The 20,847-nt window shown below is 54.7% G+C and overlaps 8 protein-coding genes across 8 annotated transcripts; 5 read left to right on the top strand and 3 right to left on the bottom strand.

The window, feature by feature from the left end:
* Window positions 1–154: 154 nt before the first annotated feature.
* Window positions 155–2,225, top strand: BO86DRAFT_358996 (alpha-1,2-mannosyltransferase ALG11). Its single transcript, XM_025669768.1, has 3 exons — window positions 155–604; window positions 655–790; window positions 843–2,225. Exons 1-3 carry the CDS (start codon window positions 270–272, stop codon window positions 2,022–2,024), a joined length of 1,653 nt encoding a protein of 550 aa, XP_025529226.1. The 5' UTR covers window positions 155–269; the 3' UTR covers window positions 2,025–2,225.
* Window positions 2,226–2,437: 212 nt separating this feature from the next.
* BO86DRAFT_387930 (transcriptional repressor TCF25 family protein) lies at window positions 2,438–4,951 on the top strand. The gene has a single exon (XM_025671724.1). The coding sequence runs from the start codon at window positions 2,507–2,509 to the stop codon at window positions 4,808–4,810; it is 2,304 nt and encodes a 767-aa protein (XP_025529225.1). The 5' UTR covers window positions 2,438–2,506; the 3' UTR covers window positions 4,811–4,951.
* Window positions 4,952–5,260: 309 nt separating this feature from the next.
* On the top strand, window positions 5,261–7,151 carry BO86DRAFT_358989 (PQ-loop repeat-containing protein). Its single transcript, XM_025669767.1, has 5 exons — window positions 5,261–5,719; window positions 5,797–6,389; window positions 6,488–6,537; window positions 6,605–6,663; window positions 6,723–7,151. Exons 1-5 carry the CDS (start codon window positions 5,597–5,599, stop codon window positions 6,864–6,866), a joined length of 969 nt encoding a protein of 322 aa, XP_025529224.1. The 5' UTR covers window positions 5,261–5,596; the 3' UTR covers window positions 6,867–7,151.
* Window positions 7,152–7,657: 506 nt separating this feature from the next.
* On the bottom strand, window positions 7,658–8,550 carry rpp1 (ribosomal protein P1; the record flags this gene model as incomplete). Its single annotated transcript, XM_025675042.1, has 4 exons — window positions 7,658–7,704; window positions 7,776–7,905; window positions 8,053–8,130; window positions 8,482–8,550. 4 exons carry the CDS (start codon window positions 8,548–8,550, stop codon window positions 7,658–7,660), a joined length of 324 nt encoding a protein of 107 aa, XP_025529223.1.
* A 516-nt stretch (window positions 8,551–9,066) lies between these two features.
* On the top strand, window positions 9,067–11,054 carry BO86DRAFT_447102 (uncharacterized protein; the record flags this gene model as incomplete). The annotated part of the gene is made up of 8 exons (XM_025676565.1): window positions 9,067–9,286; window positions 9,369–9,450; window positions 9,521–9,545; window positions 9,612–9,890; window positions 9,940–10,109; window positions 10,167–10,380; window positions 10,438–10,623; window positions 10,675–11,054. 8 exons carry the CDS (start codon window positions 9,067–9,069, stop codon window positions 10,828–10,830), a joined length of 1,332 nt encoding a protein of 443 aa, XP_025529222.1. The 3' UTR covers window positions 10,831–11,054.
* Window positions 11,055–11,201: 147 nt separating this feature from the next.
* BO86DRAFT_335559 (iron-containing alcohol dehydrogenase) lies at window positions 11,202–13,063 on the top strand. The gene is made up of 3 exons (XM_025668879.1): window positions 11,202–11,625; window positions 11,860–12,375; window positions 12,597–13,063. The coding sequence occupies exons 1-3, from the start codon at window positions 11,281–11,283 to the stop codon at window positions 12,972–12,974; spliced, it is 1,239 nt and encodes a 412-aa protein (XP_025529221.1). The 5' UTR covers window positions 11,202–11,280; the 3' UTR covers window positions 12,975–13,063.
* Window positions 13,064–13,193: 130 nt separating this feature from the next.
* BO86DRAFT_358979 (nuclear import receptor PSE1) lies at window positions 13,194–17,331 on the bottom strand. Its single transcript, XM_025669766.1, has 6 exons — window positions 16,718–17,331; window positions 16,362–16,584; window positions 16,129–16,304; window positions 15,646–16,077; window positions 13,523–15,588; window positions 13,194–13,471 (listed from the first exon to the last, which is right to left on the bottom strand). The coding sequence occupies exons 1-6, from the start codon at window positions 16,898–16,900 to the stop codon at window positions 13,264–13,266; spliced, it is 3,288 nt and encodes a 1,095-aa protein (XP_025529220.1). The 5' UTR covers window positions 16,901–17,331; the 3' UTR covers window positions 13,194–13,263.
* A 583-nt stretch (window positions 17,332–17,914) lies between these two features.
* On the bottom strand, window positions 17,915–20,216 carry BO86DRAFT_417691 (CBS and PB1 domain protein; the record flags this gene model as incomplete). Its single annotated transcript, XM_025675041.1, has 4 exons — window positions 17,915–18,724; window positions 18,776–18,870; window positions 18,929–19,802; window positions 20,004–20,216. 4 exons carry the CDS (start codon window positions 20,214–20,216, stop codon window positions 17,915–17,917), a joined length of 1,992 nt encoding a protein of 663 aa, XP_025529219.1.
* Window positions 20,217–20,847: the final 631 nt, after the last annotated feature.

The following is a 20,847-nucleotide window of genomic DNA, read 5'->3' as shown; positions in this document are numbered from 1 at the left end:
CCGCGGAGTTGACTGTAAGTACAGTACTGTACAGGACGGACATAGTCACGTGCCGATAAGCATCTGACCAACTGGTCAGAAGCTATCTTATCGGTCCTGTGACTCGTCAGCCGGCGGGAACTGCTTGAGATCCACCTTTTAGTCGTAACAAGACTAACCTTGCTTCGCAACTTATTAACGTATTTCTCCACGCTGTCAACTTACAGTACTTCCTTCTCTCTTTCCTTCAATCCCTTTCTACCTCTATCATGTTCGTCCCTCACTGAACCATGATGCTACTCATACTCAAGTCCTTCATCACCCTTCTCGCCCTCCTCGCCACCTGCGTTCTCTTGCCTCAGCTACCCCTGGCCGTTCTCCGCCTGGTGCTCCGTGCTGTGGGATGGGCCGTGCAGAAACGAACCAGGTCTCGTCGCGAGTACATCGTTTCGCGCGTCCGCGCCGAGGAGGAGGAGGTCGCCAGAAAGAAATCTACCAAACCAGCATCCACAGACGATGAGGATTGGGAAAAGGTCGATACCTCTTCTAGTGCCAGTTCCGGAACAGCTGGCACCAGTACCAGCGATGACTGGAATGGAATCATCGGGTTCTTCCACCCGTTCTGGTATGAATCCTCCCTCCAAAATATGCTTCTCATAAACTAACATCGTGTAGCAACGCCGGAGGTGGAGGCGAACGTGTCCTCTGGGAAGCCGTGAGAGCGACCCAGAAGCGCTGGCCCAAGGCCATTTGCGCCATCTACACGGGCGATCACGAGGTCAACAAGACAGCCATGCTGGAACGGGTGGCAGTAAGTCGGGTCTCGTCTCTGTCTCTGCACTGCATGGAATTTAACATATCAGAACCGGTTCAATATACACCTACATGCCCCCACGGTCGTGCTGCTTTACCTGACCACCCGCAAATACGTGGTTAGCAGCATGTATCCCTACATGACTCTACTGGGCCAGTCCCTGGGCTCTCTAGTTGTTGCCTACGACGCTTTCAATCTACTCGTCCCGGATGTCTTCGTCGATACCATGGGATACGCCTTCACCTTGGCCTTTAGCAAGCTACTCTTTCCTTCCGTCCCGACTGGCGCCTACGTGCATTACCCCACCATCTCCACCGACATGCTTAGCTCTCTGGATGACCAGACTGGCACCAAGGGTATCAACGCCGGCGCTGGAAAGGGTCTCAGGGGCCAGGTTAAGCGCAGGTACTGGATTCTTTTCGCCGAACTCTACGGCTGGGTTGGCGGCCACGTTGACGTCGTCATGTGCAATTCCTCCTGGACGTCTGCCCATGTCCGCAGCCTCTGGGGTCCTTCCCGAAAGACCAACACTTTCGACGAACCAACTGTCATTTTCCCGCCCACCGCGGTGTCTGAACTCGAATCCACTATCCACGTCGATGCCGCAACGGAGAAATCCCGGGAGCCCGTGATTCTTTACATCGCTCAGTTCCGACCGGAGAAGAACCATCCTCTGCTTCTGCGCTCCTTCGCCCGCTTCCTCCAAAATTACCGCAACAAGGTCTCTTCGGAGTCTGGAAAGGAGCCTAAGCTTATTCTCATAGGCTCCGTCCGCCACGCCTCCCCTGATGAGACTCATATCTACAACCTTCGCTTGCTCGCCCACGAACTGCGCATTCGCGACAACACGACATTTCTCTGCGACGCCAGCTGGCCTACCATTCTTGAGCATCTCGCATCCGCCTCCGTCGGTGTCAATACCATGTGGAACGAACACTTCGGCATTTGCGTTGTGGAGTATCAGGCCGCGGGGTTGATTAGTGTGGTCCATGACTCCGGCGGCCCTCGTGAGGATATCGTGGTTGACCTTGGCGACGGCGCGACGGGTTTCCGGGCGAATACGGAGGACGAGTTTGCCGCTGCGTTTGAGGCCGCCTTGGCTCTCCCGGAAGAGGAGAAGGTTGCGATGCGGCTGAGAGCGCGCGAGTCTGCGCTTAGGTTCACCGAGGAGGAGTTTTCTCTGAAGTGGATCAAAGAGGTTGAGAAGTTGGTGCACTTGAAAGGAAACTAAGGGTGACAGATAGCAGATAGTTCGTTGTCAGGTTACTTGCTTCCTGTATGAAGCTGGCGATGCGTGCTGCCTGACTGGGGTAGAGCAAAGTGGCGGCTCAATAATGGTTGCATCTTCATACCACCTGCTGTTCGCTTAGGCCATATGAGATCTGCTCTGTAAGCATACATACCTCAATGGCGCTTATATCTCCTCAGTGCAAATAGTGAAATGATATAAATATATCTTTCGTCCATCTAAGAGAGTATGAGCACATACCGTATGTAGGCCTATCACGAAAAGGGAGTTGAGTTAAGTAAGTATACGGAGTCGCTGGCAACAAAAGATCCGCCGCCAAGCCCCTCTCGGCTGTGTCGTCATGCCCCGCGGAATTAATTATCCTGCTTCCTTTTTCGTACACCACAAACCCCTCCTCCAGTACCAATTAGCTCTATCTCCCCTTGCCTTCTTGTCCCACGAGAATCAGTCCCACACTCCTTCGAATGTCCTCTCGTGCCATCCGCAAGCTGCAGAAGCAGCGCGAACAACAAATACAAGCCGAGCAGGCGAATGATAGCTCCAGTGACGATGAGCTGGTTTCGCGACCCGCAAAACCGAAACTCAACGCCTTCGACCTTCTGAACTCCTTTGGTGACGGTGACGAGGAGGAAGACGATGAAGATGACCACAACGACGCCGACGAACAGTCCGAGAAAGAAGTTGAGGTGCCTGAGCCGGTGACTCGGCCCGCGCAAGAAGCGAAGGCGGATGGGGAAGAAGACGAAGAAGAAGAGCAAGAGGAAAGAGAAGCCCCCAGGACCGTGAAACCCGCAGGCTCAGGGAAGAGGAATAAGAAGAAGAACAAGAACAAGAAAAGGAAGGCGACCGCCGCCGCCGCCAACGCCTCCACCACCACGACCGCCAAAGCAGGGAAACCAGCCGCGGTCACGACAGGCGAGGACGAGATCGATCGCGCGCTCAAGGCACTAGCGGTTGACCCCGAACACCCCACAGCGGGACGTGATACTTCGTTTGCGAAAACACCAGAGGATCTACTGGGGATCGATCCACGGAACCTCAATGCGACGAACGAGATGCGCAAGTTGTTTGGGAATGTGGTGCTGGAGAATTTCGATCAGGACGCTACTGGGTCGGGCGGGCGTCGGAGGGAACGCGGACCGGAGACGCTGGACTTGGGACAGGCCTTGACGGGCCGGTATAGCCCTGCTAGCAGGGGCCAGAGTCTGGCGGGCGTGACGCTGCGGCGCAATGTCCTCATGCAAGGCAAGGATGAATGGCCCCGGGCGCCCAGCGGAGGGCTGGGCATGGAGCTGGTCGAGAAACGCGCGGACGGCAATACACTCTACAAGATCCTCCACAATGCGGCGTACACCGATGTGCAGAGGCAGTTTGAGATCTGCGTGGAGTCGATGGATCCCCAGCGCATGATTCACCTCCTCCAATACAACCCCTACCACATCTCCACTCTGCTCCAGGTGTCCGAGATCGCGAAGCATCAGGGTGATCACGCCGTCTCCGCGGATCTGCTCGAGCGAGCGCTCTTCAACATCGGGCGCTCGGCCCATTCCTCATTCGGCAACCTGCTGAAGCAGGGACGGGCGAAGCTGGAGTTCGTGCAGGAGGCCAACCGTGAACTCTGGCTCGTCGGGTGGCGGTATATTGCGAATTTGGGGATGAAGGGAACGTGGCGGACGGCGTATGAGTGGGCGAAGTTGCTTCTGAGCCTCAATGAGAGTGATCCGTACTGCATGCGCCTGTTGATCGATCACTTGGCCCTTCGTGGTCGAGAATACTCCCACTTTGTCGAGCTATGCACACAGACCCGGCTGAGCAAGGAGTGGGAGACTCTTCCCAACATCCAGTGCTCGCTCGCCCTGGCATACCTGCGACTGAACAAGCCGAAGGAGTGCCGCGAACAGCTCCGCCGAGCCATGTCCCGCTACCCGTGGGTATTCTGCAAGCTCGCGCAGGAATTGGACATCCAGCCCATGCCCAAGCGCATCTGGGGCAAGATGCCTCCTACCACCGCCCACGAATTGCTCACCGAGCTTTACATCTCTCGGGCCAAGGATCTGTGGAACACGCCGGAAGCGGTCTCCTTGATCGTGGAAGTGGCTGACACTCTGTCGGATGAAGAGGAGCCGGTCGAACCGCCGGCAATCACGCTGGACATTGCGCGCCACGTCGTGCTTTCTGATATCCCAAAGGTCACGACCTTCCTTCCGGGGCGATTCATCTCTGGCAGGATTTCGGCGTCTGACCCTCTTCCCCCGCATGAGTCGGAGGCTCATCGCCAACAGTCCGATCCTGCTCCCTCTTACCTGGCACAAACTCCGGCTGCGAACCGACCGCAGTGGCTTCGGGATCTTCTCGACCAGCTCAACAACGGTGGGATCCAATTCCCCGGGTTCAACCGTGATAGCGACGCGGGCGACGAGACAATCGGGGACGAGGACGCATCGAGCGGCGGCGGCGAGACGACCAATGCACGTGGGCCACCCAGTGCGGACCAGCAACCACTCCTGGAGCAATGGCTCCTGGGCGACGGCATGCATGCGCTTCAGGCGTTCCTTCAGCAGTACGGTGTGGACCGGGGGAACTGGGGGGACGTCGTGGACTATTCCCCTCTGACTGAGTATGTGGATGGGTTGGACTCTGTTCAGCCCGAGTCGGCACGCGATACCTTATTGGCAGGCCCTATTCGCGAGGCGATGGGTGAGCTGACGGCTGTCATGCTGGAGGATGAATTGCAGCTGCTTCGGTACGATGACGAGGAGGACGTTTGATACCCTGAGGGCTACTTGAATTTATGTGTAGAGCTATCATGACTAGTATTTACGAATCAGGGAATCAGGCCAGAGGGTGAAGCAGATAGACATCAAGCCATGATGTATGTAGATCTATATCACCCAAAAAATATATTGATGGCAAGTCGAACAGGATTGGACCCTTGCCTGTGAGCCTATCATTAGACGATTAGTGTATAGAATGCCCACCTTGTCTCACCGTAAGCAAGGCGCAGGATAAGACAAGCCACCGTGGACGCTCAACGACATCGTCGCGAATAAACCGGATGCACTTGCAGTAGTACTAGTTATAGATAAGAAGCAGGACGAGTGGGAAAACAGCCGAAGATGATGACATGCGGAGCGCGGGCTTAGTCAGACAACTGGCCGCCCATCCGTCATCGATCGATCCCGTGAGTCAATCAGTCAATGAAAGGAAGGAAAAAGACTCGACGTACTAATTTAGCTGCGTCCTTCGCTAGGTTCTTCTGCATGTTCTTTTGTTCCTCTCTCCCTTTCCCTTTCCCTTTCTCACCAGTACCTGACCACCTACCTTTCAAACTCTTCAATCCCTTCAGTGGAAATTCCGACTGTGCGGTCTCATTCTTTGCCCTCGCACTTCATGCGCTCTGACCACCGAGGAACCCTATCGTAGCCGCTGTCACCGCAATTCTCTCCGACGACCCGATCCCTTATCTCTCTCTCTCACCGTTCACAGATTGACTGCCTGCGATTTGACCCAAGTCGGCCCCCCTTTCCCCTCTCACACGACCTCAGGCCCTCGACATGGCGATACCGTTGTCAGGCGACGGCATCGTCCCCATGGCCGAATCCGCATCTTTGACGTCGCGCGAAGCAGCGTCGGGACTGCTTGGCTCCATTTCGCTCACCTGCTGGATTTTCCTTCTTGTATGAATGACCCTGTACCCACCGGACTGGGTGTATCTGCGTGAAGCAAGAGATGCTGATTGGAGAATGTGCAATAGGTTCCTCAGCTCATCGAGAATTACCGCAACGGTAACGCCGAAGCCATCTCCCTCCTCTTCCTCTTCGTCTGGTTCGTCGGCGACATCACCAACCTCATCGGCGGCGCCTGGGCTGGCCTAGTCCCCGTCATTGTCGCCATTGCCGTCTACTTCTGCATCGCGGACGGCGTCCTCATCAGCCAATGTCTGTACTATAAGGCCCGCAACTCGCGCCAAGCCGCGGCGCGCCATCGTCGGAGACGTTCCTCCGTGGAAACCCCGGACACGGTCACGCCCCTGCTGGGCCGACGGTTCAGCGACGCGGTCGAGCACCATCGTCCGGCTGCGCGCCGGGCGGAGGGTTATGTGCAAGGCATTGCGTCGGGGCCGGAAGACACCCTCGCGAAGATTGTCGAGGAGAATGACGTCGGTCGCAAGGCGTGGGTCAAGAACTTCAGCAGCGTGCTGGCCATCTGCGTCATCGGCATGGCGGGCTGGACCATGGCCTGGCAGACGGGCGTCTGGAAGCCGGCCCCCAAGGAGGTCGATGGTGGAGTGGACATGGCACCGGGCGCGATGGTGCTTGGATATATTAGCGCGCTTTGCTACCTGGGGTAAGTTCATATGCATTCAGCAAACTCATGGCGTTGGCGGTTGGGGCTTTTTTCTATCGCTGCGAGGGGAAACTTGGTTGCTAACAAACAAACAACAGTGCGCGTCTGCCGCAGATCTATAAGAACTATTGCGAAAAGTCATGCGAGGGTATGTGTCACCATGTGTCGCCCCGCCGGAGGCCGGGTCCGGATTTGCTGACACTTCATACATTCAGGACTCTCACTTCTATTCTTCATTCTTTCCCTCATGGGAAATCTGACTTATGGCGCTGGGGTAAGTCCCAGTCTGGACAGTATTCTCAGAGCCAATGGGCTGACTGTTGGCATCTACAGATCCTCTGCCACTCTACGGAGCGGAACTATATCATCACCAACGTGCCATGGCTGATTGGCTCCCTGGGCACAATGATCGAGGATGTGACGATATTCATCCAATTTCGGCTATATGCTGTCCATGACCCTGAGGATACGCTATAATGTTTTCTTGTACATCTGATTTTGCTTGATTAAAACCATGCGGGTGGTTTAGCGTGTCTTATTCTCTGAGCTGGCAGGTTGGGGTTGTTGTGCTTTTATTCTGTATTGGGCGGGTGTTGCGCTGGGGCGGTTGATGCTTCTGAAAAGTTTTTGCTTGTCTTTCCTTGCGACTGCTTCAACTTGTATATTCATCTCACAGACATCCTGTAACTTATGACCATTACAAGCAGGGGATAATGCGTGGGACTAACACATGCATGTTCCATTTCGGTATGGAGGCGTAGCGCTAGTGGCGTCTAGACTTCTGATCTACAGACTCTAAAGATGGGTTTATTACAATCTACCAATACAATCCGGGGACGAAGGTTTTGCTCATGGTCGCATGACAGACATTGCAGGAGAGCTGGGCACCTAAGCTCGAAACGTAGCTAGCAACAAGCATAACACGACATAGAAATCAAAAACCGAGTACGGAATCAGCCCTCCGTACACCGAACTGTTTTTGACTAGATCCCAACGGGGGGCCCGGAATCCTAGCGTCATCCGGGCCCAGTACCTCTCTTGTCACGTCGAAAGCCCATCATGCAAGCCGGAGCGCCCAGTCCCACCGGATCGCCAGTGTCCGTTTGATTCGTTCTTTTAATTTTCCCATTTTGATCTTCGTGTGGTCGAGTAGTGTTAGGTACAGGAGATGCGGGGGGGCGCGAGGGAGAGAGAAGAAGATAGGAAACGAGGAAGCAAAAAGGAAATCATGGGGAATCCAGATCCAAGGAACAAAGGATTTAGGACATTTAGTCGAAGAGACCGAAGCCCATGTCCTCGTCGGACTCCTCCTTCTCTGTGGGGGATGTATTAGCCAGCGGCTCCTAGCACAAGTGCGGATCGGGTGGTGGACGATGGAGAACATACCCTCCTCCTTCTCCTCAGCAGCCTCGGCGGGGGCAGCGGCGCCACCGGCAGCAGCAGCGGGGGCGGCAGCAGCGGGACCACCGGAGCCAACGTTGGTCAGGAGATCCTTGATGTCCTTGCCCTCGAGAGCCTGTAGATAATAAAACCAGTGGTGAGTGTCTGATTCTGATATAGAGATGTTTCGATCGAGGTCGTGGCGATTGGTGGAGGAGAAATTGCGTAGGTTGCGGCAGTGATTGTAGAAAGAGGAATGCACGGATCAATTAGGTGTATTTACCTTGGCGAAGATGGAAGTCCAGATGGGCTCGATCTCGGGAACCTTGGCGGCAGAGATGAGGGTCTGGAGCTTGTCGGCCTGTGTAAATAAAAATAAGGCCTGGTCAGCTTTGATTGTTCCCCTGTTCCTTGGAAAAAAATCATGCGCGAGATGTCCGGATTTCCCTCCCCTTCCCCAGTCGAGTTTTGAGCCGTGTCGCAGTTTTGTGTGTGTATGTGAAGATTGTGTGAAAATTTCCCATCGCTGTGTCGACAACCTTCAATTTTTCCTTCTCTTGACTTCTCCGCGACCTCGTCCTTCGGCTTGTCGCCTTTCCAATTTTCCCAGCACCGTTTCCATGCGACCAAGGGGGAGGGTCCGTCCAGATAGATACCCAGCACAATCATAACCAAGTTCAACTGTCAATCAAGGACAATGGGGGATACGTACGGTGACCTCGACGCCGTCATCGGCGAGGATGAGGGCCGCGTAGGAGCAAGCGAGCTCAGCAGTAGACATGATGGTCGACGGGAGGTTGGACTGGACTGGAGTCTCGAGAGGGATGGGGATTAGGGGAAGAGGAAAAAAGGACGAAGGGGACTTTTTTGTAACTGGCCTGGTCGAGAAGGGGAGTCGGACTGTGAGTGACTAACGCTTCACCCACTACGGAAGTGGAAGTTGTGTGTTTCCGCCGCGTCAAAGCCCTCGCTTAGGGCTGTTCCCATTGGGGTTTAGTGCCTTCCTCCTCCCTCCTCCCCCCGAGCACCCGTGACTTCCACTCTAGTCCCGATAAGGACATGCCGCTCGGCGATGCCATCATCATCTAATCTACTTACTTAACTTATGTTACTGTACTGTACTTACTCCCGTTCATCACCTCATCTGATGCTGCCCGGGTCTTTATTCCAGACCAAAGCTGAATTTGCCTTGATCGCGCCCCTGGTTCTCACACTCTCTCGGCGCATTTGATTTCATACAGACACCTCATCTCCTTCCCTTTCCCTCCCCCACCTTTGATCTACACCTTCGCACATCATGGACTCCCCCGCGGTCCCCGCTCCGCTAAATCCCAAGGAGCAACCCATCCTCGAGCGCCTCCTGCGCACCCGCGATGCGCTCCTCCTCCTCAAACAAGACAAGTCCACCTACATCAAATCCCGCGACGTGCTCCCGATGTACGAAGAGGTCATTGCCGAGGTGGAGAAGCTCAATGCCGTTCGGAAGGAGGAAGACCGCCGGCTGACACATAACCGACGTTAGCACTGAGTGGGCCTGTGCATGAAGATTCGATGTGCGATGGTGTCGCTGACCTTTCTCCTTTTCTGGCTCGGATCTAGTGGATTATGTCCTCGACGATTGTTTCCAGTTGATCTCCTTGCTGTTCTTGACGGTGGGGAGAAACAATGAAGCTCCGGCGCTGTAGGTTTCTCCATTGATTGATCGCCCAACTGCCCTGTCCGCCGTCATCTGACTCTTATCGCGCGTGCAGATACTCTCTTGCGACCACGGTGCAGGTATGTGGTTGTGCTGGTTTGTGGTTCGTTTCCCGGCCACCGGTCTAACACCTCCCCCTACTTTAGCGACTCCTCGACCACCTCGAAGAAGCCGGCTTCTACAGCGCGAAAGACCTGAGCTCGATCACCAAGACTCTCGCCAACACGAATGAGACCCTCGAGCGCTGTCGCGATGCGTACTCGCCTGCCCTGATTACGCTCCTGGAAAGTCGCCTGGAGAAGTGCCAATTGCAGCTCGAGAAGCTACAGAGTGGACTCGCCAAACTGAGTCCGGGCTTGGCATCAATCCATGAGACGCTGGTGTCGGTTCTGCGGTCAACCTCCGCCGTCAACACTCGGTCGAAGGTAGGACTTCTCAGGGGTGTCGCAGAAGCCCGCTAACCTGACCACCCAGTTCTCGGCTTCGGAGGTCAACAACCTGCGCGAGCAGTTGAAGAAAGTCCAAGCGAGCATGAAGGACGGACAGTTTGTTGATGCAGACGGTGTACCTCTGCCTGGGGCCCAGGACGCGACCAAGACACTACTGGAACGGTGCTGGCGTTGGACGGAGATTGTTCTGGAACGGTATGTTGACGCTACTCACTTGCATGTCCGAAAAGCCAGTCGCTGACTCTATCGTAGGGAAGGCAAGATTGATGAGCGCTTCCAAGACCAATACGACCGGTTGATCGATATCAAAAACCAGCTGGATCGGCTTTCCGTCACACAAGCGTGGTCTCTCCGCGAGACGGATCTCTTCGGCTACCAGCGGAAACTCGATCGCATCGATGAAGCACGGGTCAATGGGAATTTCGTCGACAATGAGGGGAACGTAGCGGATGTCCATGCGCAGAGGGTAGGTGTGCTGTGAGACGAGGATATGTGACGTGCGCTGACTGGTGGGTGGTTACAGACTTTGCTCTATCTGATCCGACGAAGCTACGGATACATCTATTCCCTGTTGATCTCATCCGAACCAGTTTCGGAGGCTTTGCTGCCGGTGTACAATCAGCTACAGACGCTGCGCAAATGCCTGCTGGAGGTGCAGGAGTCCGGGGGCGTGTCTAACTCGCGCGAGCTTTACCCCTACAGCATGAAGGCGTGTATTTCCCGATGTGGCTGGTACTGTTCAAGCTGACCGATGTGACAGTTGAACTCGATTGACAACATGCGGGTGGACGGCAAATTCTACGTGGGAACCGATATCCCCGAAGGACAGGGCAGTGTGAATGCTTTGTTGGCGGAATGCTATGATATTGTGTGGGAATTGCGGGCAGCTGTGACCGATGAGGAGAAGTCTGCATGAGATGGAGATGGAGATAGTGTTGTACTGATTAATTTGTCGTTGTTGCTGTTTACGCTGTTGCTATTCTTTATGTGTAGTTCTTAACTAATGGCGGGGCAGGGGCTCACTTGACTACTGATTGACTTAATGTGCGAGAAGGAACGGGTGGTGGACTTTTGACCTGAGGTGTTTGGCGTACTGACGATGAGTTCAACAATGTTTCTATGGTTCCTGGCCGATGTGTGAGTAGTTTGAAGTTTAACTTCGTAGTTATCTTAACTTATACTGTGCTGATTACATCATTTCCGCTCCACCCCGCTCTTGCTCTTCTTGTTGTTGATGTCAGCCCCACTTCCACATGCTTGCTCATACTACGAGTATGTAAGTCCAGTAAATAATTCCCCTGCCCTTCAACATCTCCCCAATTCTTCTTCGTACTCCATACTCCTTGCTATACTACCACTAACAAACATGACAGAAACCCTCCGCCCCGCCTTCGTCGACCGCCCGCGGCCGTTGCTCTCCTACGGGATTCCCTTCCCCGCCGCCGCCGCCCTGCACGTTGACGACCTTTTCCACGCCTCCCGAGTCTACATCATCTGCTCCGGATCCCTAGCCCGCAACACCAATGCGCTGGACCGACTGGTCGCCGCAATCGGCGAGAAGAAAGTAGTTGGGAAACGGATTGGCATGCAGAGCCACACGCTGTGGTCCGAGGTCTTGGAGGTTGCGAACGCCGCGAGAGAAGTCGAGGCCGATTGCTTGATCACTCTGGGGGCTGGCAGCCTGACAGATGCAGCCAAAGTGGTTGCGTTGGTGAGTCTCCCGATCGTTCTCCATACTAGCCTGACCCCTCTACAAAACCTCCAATCCCCAGAGGAGAATACACATAATGTACAGACAGGACAAACTGGCTGTCCGGTCCTATCTATATGTACAGTATACTATGATCTAGCCAGCCGAGCCCCATCCACCCACCATATACATACACATTGAACTCACCACCACCACCACCACAACTCAATACCTAACTGACCAGCAACAAAAAAGGCCCTCGCCAACAACGCAACCACAATGACGGCCCTCGCCGCCCTGCCAACGGGACCCTCCCAATCCGCCGACCTCCACCCGCCCTCGATCCCAATCATCTCGATCCCGACCTCCCTATCCGCCGGGGAATACAGCTCGTTCGCGGGCGCGACGCACGACACGACGCGCCGCAAGCACAGCTTCCAGTCCCCGATCCGGGGCCCGGGGCTGGTGATCCTGGACCCGGGGCTGACGACGACGACGCCGGCGCGCGTCTGGCTGTCGACGGGGGTGCGCGCCGTCGACCACGGCGTCGAGACGTACTGCGCCGCGCGGGGCACCACCACCACCGAGACGGACCAGCTCTCCCTGCACGCGCTGGGCCTGCTGGTGCCCGGGCTGATCCGCACGGCCCGCGACCCCGCGGACGTCGCCGCGCGCCTGAACTGCCAGCTCGGCTCGGTGGATGCCATGGCGGCCGTGACGGCCGAGCAGGGCGCGCTGCAGCTGGGGGCGAGTCATGGCATCGGCCACCAGGTATGTTGTGTGATGTTCTTCTACCCTAGACGTAAACATAAACACAGAACCTCAACCGGTCCTGCTTGCTTGCTGCACTCCTCCCCCTCCTTATACCCTGAGATTTGGTTGTGGTCGATCGGGTGGATTGGTAGAACATTGGATGTAATTGGGCGCAAGGAGACCTAGACGGAAAAGCTAACGCCAGGGGCGATGTGTGTTCCCCCCCGAACGTCTTCTAGTTAGGTCCCCTCGGCGTCGGTCATGGCGAAACCTCCTGTATCCTGCTGCCCGCCGTCTGCAAGTATAATGCGGCGCACGGGGCGAATCGGGACCGGCAGGAGAAGCTGAAACAGTTCCTCGTCAAGCGGGCCGAGGTGGTGGATGTCTTGCGCCGCCAGGGGAAGGAGGATCTGGACCAGGTGGACCTGGGCGATGTGCTGGATGCGGTCATCCGCGAGCTGGGCATGCCCCGCTCCCTCCGGGAGGTTGGCGTCGGCCGGGATAAGCTGGACAGCCTGGCCGAGAATAGTCTGCACGATCGGTGGTGCCAGACGAACCCCGTGCCCTTGAAGGAGAAGAGCCAGGTGCTGGAGATCTTGGAGATGGTGGTGCAGTGACGTGACGTGACGAAGACGGGCGGGTACTGTACTAAACTATATCTATATATCGAAAGACGGGCCTTGCGGCGAGCTACGACAGAATCCTCATCACCAGTACCCCAGTCCACCCGGACACGACAAGACATAATAGATCTCTAGCTCAATTATAACTAGTACGTAGCTCCTTCCTACTACCTACGCAAAGCATCAAGCACCTGTATCGCTGTACAAAGTAACAAAAAAAAAAAAAAAAGAACCCGGTATTTCCATAGCCATAACATCAACTCATAATGATATCGAAGAAAAATCAGTTGAAATAACTGCGAATCGCCGCCTGGTTATCCGGATTCACCCCGGCCAGGATCTGATCCGCGTTCAAGCCCGTCGTGGCCACCAACTGCTTCGCCGAGTTTGCCACCCGACCAGCTGTCTGGCCCTGCAGAGTCTCCGCCTCTAATGCCTGCACAATGTATCCAAACACCTTGTCGGCGTTCGACAGCACGGCCGGGTTTTGTCTGTATCTCATTAGCATCTAAGCACTGCACTGCTCGAACGGCGAAACTTACTGGTCAATGAGCTGGGCAAGGAAAGAATAGGCATAAGGAGCGGCCTCCTCATCGAATGTAATCGGCAAAGTGGTCAACCACGTAGCCACAACCTCCTGGGCGTTCTGGACCTTGCTCGAGTTGTAGTGCAGAATCTTGGCGATACTGGCCGATGCATTCTCCGTTGCAAACACGTGCTCTTCCGTACGCGCCTGGTTGATTTGCGTCACCTGCAGCAGGCTAGGGATGCTGGCCGCCACAAAGTCGCTCCAGGCTGCGCCGCCCTTCTGCGCCGCAACACCCACACCGTACGCCGCAGCCTGTCGGTTAGCAGCGTTGGAATCCTGCAGACCGGCCGCCAGAGGCTGCATGATGTGATCCTTGTACTTCCAAGACTCCTGACCGCAGAACTCCAGGACATCGTCCATAATGCACAGAGCCCATTGACGCTGGGTCGGGTCTTGGCTGGTGATGAACGCATCGTAGAAAGGCATAAGCTGTTCCCAAGCAGGCAGGAATGTCGTGCCCTGGTTCTTGAAAATGGTGTGGAAGGCCTTGTTCATGTCACTAAGCAGGTTCTGGTCGTCCTCGATGGCGTACTCATAATCCAGGTTGTCGTCCTCGCCGTCATCGGCGTCGGCGCGATCTTCCAAGCGGGCCTTGACACGGACCTGGTAATCCTCTAGCGTCGACTTGGACGACTCAATGAATGCCTGCATGTGCTGCTGGGTGAGGCAGTTCTGGCCAACAACTTCCACCGACTCGTAGAAGCACTGGTACATCTCAGCGAGGGTGTCCACGGTGGGCTCGGCGCTCAGAACCTCGATGATCTTCTCAGCAACCTTATTCCAGATGCCAGCGAACCCTGCAGACTGTTCGCCGTGGGCCTTCTTGTAGGAGTTTAGCAGCTGAGGAATGAGCTTAGCCGACGACACCCGCACAGGATCATGGAAGAAGAATGCAAGGCCTGGAACGGCGATCTTCTCCATCGTGTCCAACACGTAGGGCTCGAAGGCACCCTCCAAGATCTGAGCGTAGATGGTGATCAGCTCAATTGCAGTGTTCTTGTCCTCCAGCGCGCTGGTCTTGATACCGATGATCTTGCCCTTGAGAGGCACCAGCTCCCAGCCCTCATCCTGATCGACTTGGTCAATCTGATCCTCGTCATCGAGCAACTGGATGTCAGCCTTGGCGGCCGCAACACTCAACAAAGGCGGCATCACACCCGGAAGATAGGGGACGAAGTCCTGTCCCAACACCCGGCACATGCGACCCCAGCAGTGGAGCAAGTACTGCGATTGCGGATCATCTGCGTCGACGATGTTGGCCTGAATGTTGCCCAGCAGCTGTACCAGGTTCAGAGCATCTTGACCCATCTTTTCCTTGCCAACAGCCAGAGCAATGAGGGTGGCACACTCCATGGCCTTGGCACGGAGCAGGCGATACTCCTTGGATTGCTCTTCCTTCAGAACGTTAAACAACAATGGCATCAGGGTATCGTAGTATTGATCGAAAGCGTTCTCGGCGGAATCGGCGATGGTAGCGATGGTAGACAGAGCCTGTTCCTGCACGTAGCGCTTAGGGCTGCGCAGCAGCTGGAGGAGGTGACGCAGAAGCTCAGCCAAGTAGGGCTCAAGGATCTTCCTCTCGGCCTCTTCGCAGAAGTTTACCAGGGCTGCAGCGGCGTGAGCCTGAACGCGAGGCTCAGTGCTGTCGAGTACGGGAATGATGTTGGTAAGCACCACAGAATGGTACTTCTCTTGCATGGTGCCAGCAAAGTCTGTGCTCATTTGACCCAAGGCATTGCAGCCCGCGTACCGCACGCGCGGGTGGGGGTCCTGAAGAGCGGGGACGACCAACTGAAGAACCTGGTCAAGTTCACCAACCATCAAGTCGCGGCAACCTTCCGAGATGGCAGAAATGGCCATGAGCGCCGCATGGCGATCGCGCCAAGCAGAGGAGGACATCATACGAGGAATCCAGGCAAATGTAGCGGGCAAGATAACCTGGCCTCCGAGCTTGTTGGCCAGCCGATCCATGCACTGTTCACCGGCAACGTGGTTGAGGTCGCTCTCCTCCAGGTCAAGCTGATAAGGTCAGTGTTGGTCCAAACTCTTCGCGAAGCAGCGCTCAAATCAACTCACATCCTCAGAAGCGTTCCATTCTTCAGCATCATCGTCATCAATACCGATGTCGGTCATCAAGCTCAGACATTGAGTGACCATCTGCTGGGCGAACTCGGGGTTCTTCTTGCACATTGAGGGAGCATAGTCGGCAAAAGTGGCCATCAGTTCCAAGGCATTTTGACGGACTTGATCACTGAGATCCTTATCGGCAATCACACTGATACTGAAGGTGACCAAGTTGTTGAACATGGTCTTGAACATCTTGGGGCAGATTTCGGCCAACTCAATGAGCGCCAAGAAGGCAGAAGAGAGCTCGTCACTCTCAGACGACTCCTTGAGCGGGGGCAAGATGTTGAGCAAGTCGGGCATGAGCGGGAAGAACTTGGGTTGCGACTTCTTGGAGATCGAGCGGAAGAACGAGGCGAAGGCCTCCATGGCTGCAATGCGCACCTATACCCCTGGTCAATACTCCATCCCAAAAATTTCCAGCGGAAAACATACAGAAACAACGTCATCCTTGAAGCCCTTGCTGAAGACACCAACCACGGCATCCTCGTGAGACTTTTCGATAATTCCGGGAGTGGTCGAGAAGATACGGAAAGCGGCCTCACGCAGACCAGCCTCGGGGGACTGACTAGCCTGGAAAAGGACTCCCAGCAATTCGGGCCATTGGTCGCCTGCACACCGTTGTCAGCACGTAAACAAGACCGTCTGCCATCTAACACTGTGCATACCGTTATCGGTGTACTGTCTGGCGATCTCAGCCACGGCATCTCCAATCTTCTTGCGGACGTCGGTGACGGATTCGCTTGTCAGGCAAGTCACCAGCTTTTGCCGGATGATCAATCTTTGTTCTCCGGTAAGGGTCGAGAAGAGCTCCTTGGCCTCGTTGGAAATGGGGTCTTTGCGGGTCTTGGTGGCCATTCTTCTGAACAGAACAGCGGAGAAGGAGCGGGTCTATAGAAGACGAACGATGAGCATTTGGAACCGATAGATCGCATGGCTGAACACACGATCTGGCCGGATGGAGACACATCCATCCCGCCCACCCGTTCGTTATATTCTTTGTTCCGGAGAGCACAACACCTACCAAGACATCCTCCGCACCCTGAATCTGCTCCGCTAAGCCCATGAGCAGAACATCAGGGCGGTTCTGAATCCAATCATTGTTCAACTGTTCTTCCGCCTGGGTACGGACCGCATTGTCGGGGGTAGACAGGGCGCGCAACAGCTGCGAGAGAGCCGAGTGGACCTCGGGAGGGAGCAATGACATTTTAACGGACTAGGTTCAATCTAGACAGTTAACCCGCCAAAACTGCTTAGATTGAAGTATAGAAAAACGCGGGTTCAGCGCTTGAACCCGGGGGGTGTAGTGTCGGTGGGGGGTGGGTTAAGGTGGGAAGGAAGGAGGTTGTTTAGGCGCGCTGGGAAATATTGTTTTTGGTGGGGGGGGGGCCAGCGAAAAAAAAGTTCGTGACAAGTCGAGTGGAGGGAAGGCGGTCGGAGAAGCCTTCAACCAAAGATCGTGGACTGACAACTAATTCTGGGAGAATTAAAAAAGAGAAGCGCAACTCAGCATGGCAGCCGGATCCAGAAAACGGCAGGCGGACACCGAGCAACGGAGGAAGAGGAAGAGGAAGAGAAGGAGAGGAAGAAGAAGAGGGGGAAGTTGAAAGGGAAAGAAGAAAGCCTTAGACAAGAAAGAGGTTTGGATGGGTAAAGTGAAGAAAGAGCAGAGCTGAGAGAGGGGGAAAAAAGAGTACAAATGGTATTGGCTGCGTATCCAATTGGCTCATTCAGCCACTATTGCAGTCGTAAAGAATGAAAAGAGCAAACAATACAGGATACAATACAGCGGACTGTCATCCCCACTAGTCCTAGTCCGGACTAATTAAGCCACATTCCCCAGGCATGGATCTGCCCATTCAGGCAGGCACACTACCTTACAGATGTCCAGACAATGATTTAAGCCGCTTCTCGTCTTTGTCTTGATTCTATTCAAATCGCTTGTAAAATCTTCCTCAACCCAAAGAAATTCCACATGCGGACGTGAATCAGGAATTCTAACCTTACGCACTTTGACCAGGGTACCATCGCGTCAGACAATACCCTCTATATAAGACATGTTGAAACAGGAAGAGAAAGTTAGAGAGAAAACTCCAGAAAGATCGCCAATAGAGTTACACAGATACGAGATGGGCTATGACAAACAGTAAACGGACAGGAAAGTAAAGAGACATAATTACATATAGCTTTCTATCTTCGTACGCGACCATGACCTTGGAGTTTACCGGGAAGTAGCCCGGCCCAGGATGAATACACCCGCAATCACCGCGGCCAAGGTCACAATCGCTCCAGGCAACAGTAGCTCGTTGGGCACTCCGGCAATGAACTGCTCCTCAGCGTGATGCGCAGGGAAGGACTGAGCCCGGAGGGGCTTGGCCACTACCACCTCCTCCTCGGATCGTTCCTCAGAGATCACACTCTTCTCCTCGACAGGACGGGCCGGAGCCGGTTGAGGATCCAACGTAGCGGGAATCGGAGGCTGGCTGGGATCGTGCACGAACAGATCGACCTTGTCTCTATGCGACAGACGCGCGAGACTCACAGCATCAGACAGATCCTGATCTGTGGTGATTGAAACGGTGTCGCCTTCGTTGTCCATATAACTGAGAGCATAGCCCGTGTTGCTGAGCTTGCCATCTTCGCTGATTGGAGCACCGCCGACGGCCTCTACCTCAGGACCCAATTTGGCCGATACTTGAGCGACCAACTCAGCGACACCGGCGGCAGGAAGAACATTAACGCGGTGTACTCGTCCACTTGGAGCCTTGAACTTGAACGGAAACGAGATGTGTTCGGCATGGTGCGGCTCTGCATATTCCGAATGCTCATCCCCGCCGTGGTGGGAAGCAGATTCGTTGGGGAGAACGCTGTCTCGAGCGTCATAACTAGCCTTGGGTGACTCGGGGCTGATCACTGACCGCTGAGCGGGCTGCTGGCTTCCTGAGACCATTGAGTCGGACTCGTGATCCATTGAGAGCCAGAACTTGTTCCATGCGGGCCCCTCATCATCCTGTGATGACATGGTATTGATCTGACTGGGATATTAGAGTCGGTACTGTTGAAAGCTTGAATTTATACTGACCTGTTCCAGAGTCGCATATGTCAACTTGAGCACGTCCACCATACCCACAATCTCCCCTGCATCGTTCATCACAGGCAGGTTCAGGTAGTGTCCGTCTAGAGATCTCTGCTGTTAGCCCTGCTCTGTAACTTAATCTCAAGCTGGAGTACCAACCGTGCATTTTCCGAAGCGCAGCTTGGATACTCATGTCGCTGGGGGCAAAATCCGGGTGAGGTGTCATAACGCGAACAACGCTGCAAGTGGCGGGGTCAAGACCCGGAGCAATGACACGCAGTACGATATCCTTGCTGGTGAAGATGCCTGTGATGGAGCCCTGGTCTTGTACGAGAAGGGCGGTGGTGTGGTGCTCTTTCATCAAAGCAGCCGCTTCCTTGACGGTGGTGCGGACAGAGACGGTGGTCGGGGGCATGCCATCTAGGACAGATTCCAGCGTCGGGCCGGACATCTTATGCCGCAAAGCTTCAACGTACTGGATGATTTGCTGGGGCTGGCTGGAGCCGAGTTCGGTCTGGACACCTTCCAAGGCGTCGTAGAGTTTGCGGGAAGAGCTGTAGGCACGCTCCAGTTTCTCCATCGCATCGTAGAAGCATTTCGTAATATCAAGCACACCGGAGATGTCCTGATTCTCATCCATGACGGGCAAATGGCGGAATCCCTTGCGCACCATCAGATCGAGAGCATCGGTGGCGCTTGTGTCGGTCCTAGCGCAAAGAGGGTTCTTGGTCATGATCTCAGCCACCGTGACTTCACGCGCCTTGTGGCCTGCTCCCACCACCCGGAAAGCAAGATCCTTCGCGGTGAAGATACCAGAGATACGGTCATCATCGTCGGTAACCAGTACGCAGTCTTCTCTCTTAGCGGCCATCAACTGGGCGGCTTCCGCAATGGTAGTGTTGGGCTTAATCTGCAGGGCCTGGCTGGGTTTCAAGGCAAGAACGGTGCCGGGAGGAGCTTTGCGAGAACGGTTTGCTCTGGTCGTGTGTTGGCGCTTCTTGTTGAGGTCGGCCTCCAATTTTCGCCGAATCGCCTGAATTGAAGGAGTAGTTAGAATTGAGTCAATGCTGGGATGACCGCCTTTAAGCAAATTTTCTTTCTGTTTCCATGTTTTCGCAACTCCATGGAGATGGCATCAGACTTCGACCCATGTTGCTTGTAATCAAAGGTGCAGCGAAGTAGAAGAGAGGGAAAAAAGATCCAAGAAGAGAATCAAGTGGAGAATCAAGCATACCTCATCGCGCTTGGACTGATTTTGACGCTGTCGACTGCTGGCAGCACTCATGGTGTTGCTTCCAATATCGCTGGACGCGGTCTGCGGGGTGTGTACAGTGGAGGAAGTGTCCGGACGAGGACGAGGAATGTGACTGTCTTGGAAGTCGGGCAGCCTGCCTCTGCCGACCGTTTTGTGGTTGATGGTTCCTTTAAAAGTGGGTGTGGATGACATGTCCCCGGTCGGTGACTGGCGGAGCTGACTTAAAGTCGGTCTGTGTTTGGACGAACCGGTTCAAAAAGAGAAGCGGAGACTAGCAAATTGAAGACAATCGGGACTTTAAGGAGATAGAGAGAGGGAGACTAGTCTTCTCGGAACGGGAGAGGAGAGAGATTAAACCACGCAAAGATAGATAGACAAGAAGGAACAGAGAGTGAAAAAGAGGAAGAATTGAGGATGAAGTTTGATTCACGAGAAAGATACGGCACAAACCAGGGGGAGGGAGGGAGGGCAGGGGGGGGGGGGGGGGAGAGAAAGAAGAAGGAGGTTTCCCAACTTAGTTCTAGTTCGGCCAAACTATTTACTTGTTATTGACAGTTTCAACTTCCAGGGAGGGAGACTGACGGAGATGGGACCACTACAATACATACAGAACCACCCACCCTCCGCCACGCATGCCATCCATCAAGGCCATCAAGATCCGCAAGAGTAAACAAAATACCGTATTAGTGTACCGTAATGATGGATCGATCATTGCCACTAAGCCATTTAAGGAGAAAATTGAATGTGAGGTCGGGACTCGACTTTCATCAGGCCGAAAGCACGTGAACACATGAATTGATGAACGGATCACCCAACTTCTCTC

The sequence above is a fragment of the Aspergillus japonicus genome (genome assembly GCF_003184785.1).
Source record: "Aspergillus japonicus CBS 114.51 unplaced genomic scaffold BO86scaffold_14, whole genome shotgun sequence".
NCBI classification, from domain to species: domain Eukaryota; kingdom Fungi; phylum Ascomycota; class Eurotiomycetes; order Eurotiales; family Aspergillaceae; genus Aspergillus; species Aspergillus japonicus.
This window is presented reverse-complemented; position numbering and strand designations above follow the sequence as displayed.

Excerpts from the sequence above, each read along its gene's own strand:
- BO86DRAFT_358996 (XM_025669768.1), top strand. The coding sequence starts at position 270 with ATGATGCTACTCATACTCAAGTCCTTCATCACCCTTCTCGCCCTCCTC. Across the intron at positions 605-654 it reads GGGTTCTTCCACCCGTTCTG|CAACGCCGGAGGTGGAGGCG; the intron begins GTATGAATCCTC and ends AACATCGTGTAG. Across the intron at positions 791-842 it reads CCATGCTGGAACGGGTGGCA|AACCGGTTCAATATACACCT; the intron begins GTAAGTCGGGTC and ends TTAACATATCAG.
- BO86DRAFT_387930 (XM_025671724.1), top strand. The coding sequence starts at position 2,507 with ATGTCCTCTCGTGCCATCCGCAAGCTGCAGAAGCAGCGCGAACAACAA.
- BO86DRAFT_358989 (XM_025669767.1), top strand. The coding sequence starts at position 5,597 with ATGGCGATACCGTTGTCAGGCGACGGCATCGTCCCCATGGCCGAATCC. Across the intron at positions 5,720-5,796 it reads CCTGCTGGATTTTCCTTCTT|GTTCCTCAGCTCATCGAGAA; the intron begins GTATGAATGACC and ends AATGTGCAATAG. Across the intron at positions 6,390-6,487 it reads AGCGCGCTTTGCTACCTGGG|TGCGCGTCTGCCGCAGATCT; the intron begins GTAAGTTCATAT and ends AACAAACAACAG.
- BO86DRAFT_335559 (XM_025668879.1), top strand. The coding sequence starts at position 11,281 with ATGACAGAAACCCTCCGCCCCGCCTTCGTCGACCGCCCGCGGCCGTTG. Across the intron at positions 11,626-11,859 it reads CAGCCAAAGTGGTTGCGTTG|GCCCTCGCCAACAACGCAAC; the intron begins GTGAGTCTCCCG and ends GCAACAAAAAAG. Across the intron at positions 12,376-12,596 it reads GTCATGGCATCGGCCACCAG|TTAGGTCCCCTCGGCGTCGG; the intron begins GTATGTTGTGTG and ends AACGTCTTCTAG.
- BO86DRAFT_358979 (XM_025669766.1), bottom strand. The coding sequence starts at position 16,900 with ATGTCATTGCTCCCTCCCGAGGTCCACTCGGCTCTCTCGCAGCTGTTG. Across the intron at positions 16,305-16,361 it reads CAGACAGTACACCGATAACG|GCGACCAATGGCCCGAATTG; the intron begins GTATGCACAGTG and ends AACGGTGTGCAG. Across the intron at positions 15,589-15,645 it reads AATGGAACGCTTCTGAGGAT|CTTGACCTGGAGGAGAGCGA; the intron begins GTGAGTTGATTT and ends TGACCTTATCAG.